This window comes from Hordeum vulgare, chromosome 1H, assembly GCF_904849725.1.
Source record: "Hordeum vulgare subsp. vulgare chromosome 1H, MorexV3_pseudomolecules_assembly, whole genome shotgun sequence".
Lineage (NCBI taxonomy): Eukaryota > Viridiplantae > Streptophyta > Magnoliopsida > Poales > Poaceae > Hordeum > Hordeum vulgare.
In genome coordinates, this window is record NC_058518.1 from 12,314,778 (window position 1) to 12,323,358 (window position 8,581).

Here is an 8,581-nt window from a genome sequence, read left to right on the forward strand (position 1 = left end):
GGGGAAAACAGAAAGGCACAGACAGATCCGTTTTTCCAGATTTTAAGATCGCCGCCTTCAACTTTTGATCATCGGTACTGCTAAACGAAATTTCCACGCGTTGCCGATCACAGTGCTTGCATCGTTGGTGGCCTGCGTGGTGTGCCTGGCCTAGCTGACGACGGGGAGGATACAAGGTTCAGTCTGCTGCTACTGCTGTTGTTCGTTGTATTCTGTATTCTGCGTTTAAGTCAGGAGTATTGTTCATGGTTAAATATATGTGTTGTTATTGTTTGACCATTGGTGTTAGATAGACACTACTAGTAATGCTAAGGTCGTGGTGGTAATCTAGTACCCTTGCTGATTTTCATAGCTGCTCATGTGTACGTATCCTGAATTCCTGATGCTTGTTGAGCTGGTGACGGGTGCTTCTACTTCTCGAATCCAATCTTTAATGGAGATTCCTCCCAGGATTGATGACGAGATCTGCTAATTTTGTGATTAGTTTGACCATTCGTGTATGCAGATGCTGGTAATGCTACGGTCGTGGTGGTAATCTAGTATTCCGGTTGCACGCTGGTGGGCAGTTCGTGCAGGAGTTAAAAATCCCTGCGAGGTCGCTTGATCCGAATACGATACACTGCTTTCGTCAAATATGTGTACTGTTATCGATTTAATCGTCTTGTTATGTTCAGCATGAAGGTCACAAGTTCATGGTTAACATGCCAACATTTAGGTCACTCTGTTACAAATTTAGTTTTGATTTCGTAGAAGAGTGACTTTTTTTCATGATCATAGCAATGGATGATGGAATAGTTGGTGTTCAAGAATCAAGTGACATGTATATTTCAAGTGATGACGACGGCATTAAGCAACAAAATCAAAGCAACATGGAAATTGAACATGACCATATTGAAGATCAACCAGATTCGTTACTTGGAGACCCTGAATTGGGGATGACCTTCGATACTGAGAATGAGGTGCGAGAGTACTATATAAAATATGCTAAAGCAAAAGGCTTTGGTGTGACGAGAAGAATCTCACATAGTGATGATAATGGACAAGTAAAGTACCTTACACTTTGTTGCTCTCGGTATGGTAAGACTCAATCGAACTCAAGAAATATGTTGAAGCCAAACCCAACAGCCGGGATAGGATGTGAAGCTAAAATTTATGTTACACGTGGTCCTGATGGGAAGCTTCATCTTTCAAAGGCGATTTTGGATCACAATCATGCATTGAGTCCACATAAATCTCGGTTATTTAGATGCAATAAGAAGTTAAATTTCCATGTCAAGCGCAGGCTTGAGCTGAATGACCGCGCCGGAATAAGAGTAAACAAGAATTTTAATTCTTTTGTTGTGGCAGCAGATGGTCATGAGAACCTAACTTTTGGTGAGAAAACTTGTCGCAATTTTCTAGAGATAACAAGAAGGTTAAAACTTGGTAGTGGTGATGCTGAAGCGGTTCGTGACTATTTTATCAAAATGCAATCCGACAATCCAAACTTTTTTAGTGTCATGGATGTTGATGATGAATCCCGACTTCGGAATGCTTTTTGGGCTGATGCAAGAAGCAGAGCAGTGTATGAATCTTTTCATGATGTCATTACTTTTGACACAACATACTTGGTGAACAAATATGATATGCCTTTTGCTTGTTTTGTCGGAGTGAATCATCATGGCCAATCAGTGTTGCTAGGGTGTGCTTTATTATCAAATGAAGATACTCCAACATTTGTCTGGTTATTTGAAGCATGGCTTACTTGTATGTCAAATCGCCATCCAAAAGCTATTATAACTGATCAAGCAAAAGCAATTCAGAATGGTGTGGAAGAAGTTTTCCCTGAATCTCAATATAGATGGTGCTTGTGGCACATAATGAAAAAGATACCCGAGAAGTTAGGTGGATATGATGAATATGATCACATCAAGGTTGTTGTTGGCAGGGCGGTTTACAATTCATTAACAATTACAGAGTTTGAAGTTGCTTGGATGCATATGGTTGAGAAGTATAGTCTTGATGATAATGAATGGCTTAAAGGGCTTTATGAGCATCGGAACCGTTGGGTTCCAGCTTTTGTGAAAGATGCCTTCTGGGCAGGTATGTCTACTACACAACGTAGTGAGAGTATGAATGCCTTCTTTGATGGATATGTTAACGCAAAAACTACATTGAAGCATTTTGTTAGCCAATATGAGAATGGTCTCCGTGATAAAGTTGAGAAGGAGAATATTGCTGATTTTAATTCCATCAATTCAACCATACCTTGCATCACACGCTTTGCCATCGAGAAGCAATTTCAATCAGCCTATACAAATGCAAAGTTCAAAGAATTTCAAGAAGAGCTAACAGACATTATGTATTGTGATCGGAAGTTCATAGAAAAGGAAGGGGCAATAGAAACATATGAAATAACTGAGGATGTGTTAATTGATGAGGAAAAAGGATGGAGAAAAGATATTGTGTACCATGTTTATTTCAACGAGGAAGAGTTCGAAGTTAAGTGTTCATGTCGTCGCTTCGAGTTCAGGGGTATACTCTGTAGGCATGTATTATGTGTGCTCACTCACATGAAAATCAAGGAGGTTCCTCCACAATACATTGTTGATCGGTGGAAAAAGAATGTGAAAAGAAAGCATAATTTTATCAGATGCACATATGGTGGCATGGAAGACACGCCTGTTGCAAAACGTTTTGATAGATTGTGCAATTCTTTCTACCCAGTTGCTGAGCTAGGCGGCATGTCAGATAATTCATGCAATTCTTTGATTGAAAAACTTCACACCCTCAAAGTTGAGTACTCTAGCAGCTCAAATTCTGAAAATGATAAGGAACAGGTTGGTACACAGGAAGATGCACCTTCTAGTGCGAAGGCAACAAGTAAAACTATACTAAGTCCAATAGCTGTTAGATGTGCTGGACGTCCTCCTTCATTGAGGAAAGAATCAAAGGTTGATAAGCTTATTCGTCAAGCAAACGAAAAGAAGAAGAAAGCTGAACAAAGAGACAAGAAAAAAGCTGAACAAGAGAAGAAGAAAGCTGAACAAAAGAAAATGAAAAAAGAAGAACAGGAGAAGAAGAAAGCTGAACAAAAGGTATTGTAGCCTATATTACGTGTGATCACAAACTACTTTTTTCTTCTTGTAAAAACTCACTAATGTTGCACTTATTTCAGGCTCACTCCATGAATTTAAACAAGAAAAGGTCCAATAATAAAAGGAAACAATCAGACGCTAATATTCTAGAACAAGATCTTATGGAACATGCGGTATTTGATTCTTGTTCTCCGTTCTACAATAATACTATTTTTTATAGCTAATAGATCTGCAATCTGAAACAGAGTCAGGAAGCAATTTATTTGGATGACATAGCTTGTAGTAGCACAGTTCAGGTATTTTATTTTGTCAAATTTTGATTTGCAGTAAAAACTTGGTAATCCATTAATATAATGACTTTATTTGGCACAGGGATCATTTGACTTTGGCATAGCGACTGGCAACATAAATCCAACCCCAGCAGCTGCAATACCATATGAAGGTTCATCATCAATGGTTATGCCTCCAATTCTAGGAGAATATACAAGTATGATGTTTCAGGTTCAGCAAGCATCGACTGTACTGTCCAGTCCTGCAGAATTACGCTTCAATGGAATTGGAGGGCTCAACAATACGACGGATCAGATTTAGACATGATTTATGTAATTTGAAGATGTTTGATGCAGTATTTTTCTATGCACTTGGCAACTTTAATGTAATATTTGATGGAGTATATGTTTTGTCATCTTGTTTTCCCTAATGTACTACAAAATTATTTATAGGATTGTAAATTTTCATGGATATTTGTGTGCGCACATTGCTGGTAGTTTATCAAGTATAAGCACACTGGAGATTCACGTCAGCCCTTCTTTTCATATCTCTGAATATTTTGATCTCTGAAACTGCACTTTGTGTCTCTAATCATCTCTGTGTAAAGCTGAACAAAGTCCAGAGCTTTGATGTGGCCCAGCCAAGCTACCAACAGGATGCAAAGCAGAACAAAATTCAGACCAAAGCAGCACGGTACAATTTCTAAGCAACAAACTTATGTAGCTCGTCGATCTGGCCCAGCCATGGCCTGAGACCGAAGAGGTTGACCGACTGGACGCTCGACAGCAAGTTGACCAGCGTCGTCGGCCACCACACGACGAGTCAGTACATCGAATTTGGCTACATGGGACTTCACCAAGGCGCCGCCAGCGTCCATACGAGGAGGCCGCCTCGTCGCCAAGAGCCGGCCGTGACGCTGTCAACGATTAGGAGATCACCTCCCCACATCGGAGGAGCCATGCATGGCGCATCCAACTAGTACGAGACTGCCTCTCCGCCTCAGAGTAGCCCGTTGTCGCGCCGCGGAAGATATCTTCGCGTCCGGCAGTAACAGAGGAACTCGCCGCGTTGCGCTGCCGATCGATGGGAAACTCGCCGCGTCGCGCGGCCGTCGGGCCGATCTATGCCTGGCATCTATCGTCTGGGGGTTGCGTTTGTTTTTTCACAGCAAGTAATTTTTATGCCCGCAATTATTTCTGTTTCTCGCTCCAAACGCAATAATGCTACACTCACGTAGAGCTACGTGAGTTTACGTGCTGATTAGGATCGACGCTGACCTGGCCGCGCATACCGTCTGGAGCGAGAAACAGAAATAATTGCGGGCATAAAAATTATTTGTGGTGAAAAAACAAACGCAACCCCCAGGCGATAGATGTCACGCACAGATCGGTCCGACGGTCGCGCGACGCGGCGAGTAACCTGCCGCTAATTACGCAAGGGGAAAACAGAAAGGCACAGACAGATCCGTGTTTCCACATTTTAAGATCGCCGCCTTCAACTTTTGATCATCTGTACTGTTGAACGAAATTTCCACGCGTTGCCGATCACAGTGCTTGCATCGTTGGTGGCCTGCGTGGTGTGCCTGGCCTAGCTGACGACGGGGAGGATACAAGGTTCAGTCTGCTGCTACTGCTGTTGTTCGCTATATTCTGTATTCTGCGTTTAAGTCAGGAGTATTGTTCATGGTTAAATATATGTGTTGTTATTGTTTGACCATTGGTGTTAGATAGACACTACTAGTAATGCTAAGGTCGTGATGGTAATCTAGTACCCTTGCTGATTTTCATAGCTGCTCATGTGTACGTATCCTGAATTCCTGATGCTTGCTGAGCTGGTGATGGGTGGTTCTGCTTCTCGAATCCAATCTTTAATGGAGATTCCTCCCAGGATTGATGAGGAGATCTGCTAATTTTGTGATTAGTTTGACCATTCGTGTATGCAGATGCTGGTAATGCTACGGTCGTGGTGGTAATCTAGTACTCCGGTTGCACGCCGGTGGGCAGTTCGTGCAGGAGTTAAAAATCCCTGCGAGGTCGCTTGATCCGAATACGATACACTGCTTTCGTCAAATATGTGTACTGTTATCGATTTAATCGTCTTGTTATGTTCAGCATGAAGGTCACAAGTTCATGGTTAACATGCCAACATTTAGGTCACTCTGTTACAAATTTAGTTTTGATTTCGTAGAAGAGTGACTTTTTTTCATGATCATAGGAATGGATGATGGAATAGTTGGTGTTCAAGAATCAAGTGACATGTCTATTTCAAGTGATGACGACGGCATTAAGCAACAAAATCAAAGCAACATGGAAATTGAACATGACCATATTGAAGATCAACCAGATTCGTTACTTGGAGACCCTGAATTGGGGATGACCTTCGATACTGAGAATGAGGTGCGAGAGTACTATATCAAATATGCTAAAGCAAAAGGCTTTGGTGTGACGAGAAGAAGCTCACATAGTGATGATAATGGACAAGTAAAGTACCTTACACTTTGTTGCTCTCGGTATGGTAAGACTTAATCGAACTCAAGAAATATGTTGAAGCCAAACCCAACAGCCGGGATAGGATGTGAAGCTAAAATTTATGTTACACGTGGTCCTGATGGGAAGCTTCATCTTTCAAAGGCGATTTTGGATCACAATCATGCATTGAGTCCACATAAATCTCGGTTATTTAGATGCAATAAGAAGTTAAATTTCCATGTCAAGCGCAGGCTTGAGCTGAATGACCGCGCCGGAATAAGAGTAAACAAGAATTTCAATTCTTTTGTTGTGGCAGCAGATGGTCATGAGAACCTAACTTTTGGTGAGAAAACTTGTCGCAATTTTCTAGAGAAAACAAGAAGGTTAAAATTTGGTAGTGGTGATGCTGAAGCGGTTCGTGACTATTTTATCAAAATGCAATCCGACAATCCAAACTTTTTTAGTGTCATGGATGTTGATGATGAATCCCGACTTCGGAATGTTTTTTGGGATGATGCAAGAAGCAGAGCAGTGTATGAATCTTTTCATGATGTCATTACTTTTGACACAACATACTTGGTGAACAAATATGATATGCCTTTTGCTTGTTTTGTCGGAGTGAATCATCATGGCCAATCAGTGCTGCTAGGGTGTGCTTTATTATCAAATGAAGATACTCCAACATTTGTCTGGTTATTTGAAGCATGGCTTACTTGTATGTCAAATCGCCATCCAAAAGCTATTATAACTGATCAAGCAAAAGCAATTCAGAATGGTGTGGAAGAAGTTTTCCCTGAATCTCGATATAGATGGTGCTTGTGCTAGTTTCATCATGGATGGCCGAGTCTTAGAGCGTACCGGTTCGGCCGTTGCTATGAAATCGGATGCATGAAATGTTGCTCACCGGAGACGAAACAGGGGTGCTGCCGGAGTTAGAGAAGAAACGCATCGAATCAAGGACGCTGCTACAGATCTGGTGGATGATTTCTGATTCAAATACTCTCAGCAGCAGGATCGGGAGGCCGCAGGATCGGGAGGCCACCACACAGCTTCCATAGCAGCACCACATAGCAGTCTCCCATGGCAGCATGGGTCCATCATTGCAACCTCGCCGGAGCTTCCGACGACCGCCGCGGCGCTCCACTGCAACCTCGCCGGAGCTTCAGCTACCGACCCGGCGCTTCACTGCAACCTCGTCGGAGCTTCATTCCAACCTTGTCGGAGCTCGAACGACCGTTGGCGGTTCACTGCAGCTCCGGCGGCCCTTCAACGCAACTCTGCGCCGCGAGCTCCATGGCAACACCTCGACGTGCGCCACCAGTGAAGCTGTGCCATGCCAACGCAGCGAGCTCCATGGCAACACCTCGACGTGTGCCACCGACGGAGCTTCACTGCGCCACGCCGGCGTGGCGGGCTTCATGGCAGCATCTCGATGTGCGCCACCGGTGGAGCTTCACTGCGCCACGCCGGTGCCACGAGCTTCATGGCAGCACCACGATGGCGTCCGACGAAGCGTCAATGCAGTGCTGCCACCGCGCACGGCGGTGCTCCAACGCAGTGAGACGCCGATGGGGTTGCTGTGGTGAAGCACATGGCAGGGACGGGCGGATGAACATGCGACGGCGATGCGCGTGCTTCGTCGTTTGCAGCACCGGCGGACACCATTGCATCCCCCGGTGAAGCCGCAACACCAGCGCGGCGGAGCTCCACTGCAGCCGCGGCAGCGATGCGCGGTGCTCCAATGTAGCGTCGGCAGCCCGTCGACGCGGAGGTGGCGGCGTTGCCATGGGACTCCTCTCTCGGGAGTGACGAACAGGGGTGGAGGAGGGGAAAAATGTGTGGAACAAGACGTTCGGGAATAGATAAGGTCATGGAGGGGAAGCGGTGGATGGTCGCAGAGGCACGTGTCAAACGCAGAGGGTGGTTTACATGTGGTGATAATCAACCAGTTTATTTTGATGCTTTTTCTTGAATCAATCGATTCTGGATCGGCTCCGGTGTCCCAGATGAACACGCTGCAAGGTAGAGGATGACAGGGTGGGACCCATAGTCAGTGGCGGAGAGCTGAGAAAGAAAAACAGAAAAAAAGGAAGTGGAGGGGTGGGTGCTCGCTGGGCTAAATGGGCCGGTCTGCTATTTCAATAATTCGCATGTGCGAGGTATAGAAATGGGCTTCGTCTGCTGTGCTTCTATAGCCCAAGGTGAAGAGTAAACACTACGAAAACTAAATCGTGCATAGGAAAGTCTCTTGGCTAAAATAAAATATCAGTTAAATTCCTAAAATACTATAAACACACAGGAAAACACTATAGCTACATAAAAATAATGAACAATTTTTAGAGACCAAAACTAAATAAAATACACACAAAACTTCTGTAAATTATATTTTGGGGCTTTGTAAATGTTCCACAAAACATGTTAAAACTTCAGAGATAAAACCAAATAACAGTTAAAGAATCTGCAAACAAAATATATTGAAGGAGTCATATTTCCTTCTCTCATAATATTTTATTTTTTGAATGAGAATTGTTGTCAATATTCAAAATCGAAATGAGAGAATACTCAATTACTCCACCAATATTATTATTTGATGAAGTCATATCATCCTCTCTCATTTTTGAATTGGAAATTCCTGAACATTATAGGAGCTTCTCATCCGATTTTTGGCAACTTCCGGGATGTTCTTCCCCTGATTAATTTTTCTGTTTTTTCTTGTCTTATGATTTTTTTCTTATATTTCGAAAATTACTTGATTTCGTCAACATT

The 8,581-nt window shown here is 43.3% G+C and overlaps 2 protein-coding genes and 1 pseudogene across 2 annotated transcripts; 2 read left to right on the forward strand and 1 right to left on the reverse strand.

The window, feature by feature from the left end:
- The first annotated feature begins 935 nt into the window (after positions 1–935).
- LOC123395346 (protein FAR1-RELATED SEQUENCE 4-like) lies at positions 936–3,668 on the forward strand. The gene is made up of 4 exons (XM_045090344.1): positions 936–1,727; positions 2,460–2,819; positions 3,158–3,250; positions 3,450–3,668. The coding sequence occupies exons 1-4, from the start codon at positions 936–938 to the stop codon at positions 3,666–3,668; spliced, it is 1,464 nt and encodes a 487-aa protein (XP_044946279.1).
- Positions 3,669–5,719: 2,051 nt separating this feature from the next.
- Positions 5,720–7,139, forward strand: LOC123395357 (annotated as a pseudogene).
- Positions 7,140–7,284: 145 nt separating this feature from the next.
- LOC123404664 lies at positions 7,285–7,615 on the reverse strand. Its single transcript, XM_045098607.1, has one exon. The coding sequence runs from the start codon at positions 7,600–7,602 to the stop codon at positions 7,297–7,299; it is 306 nt and encodes a 101-aa protein (XP_044954542.1). The 5' UTR covers positions 7,603–7,615; the 3' UTR covers positions 7,285–7,296.
- Between the last annotated feature and the right edge of the window lie 966 nt (positions 7,616–8,581).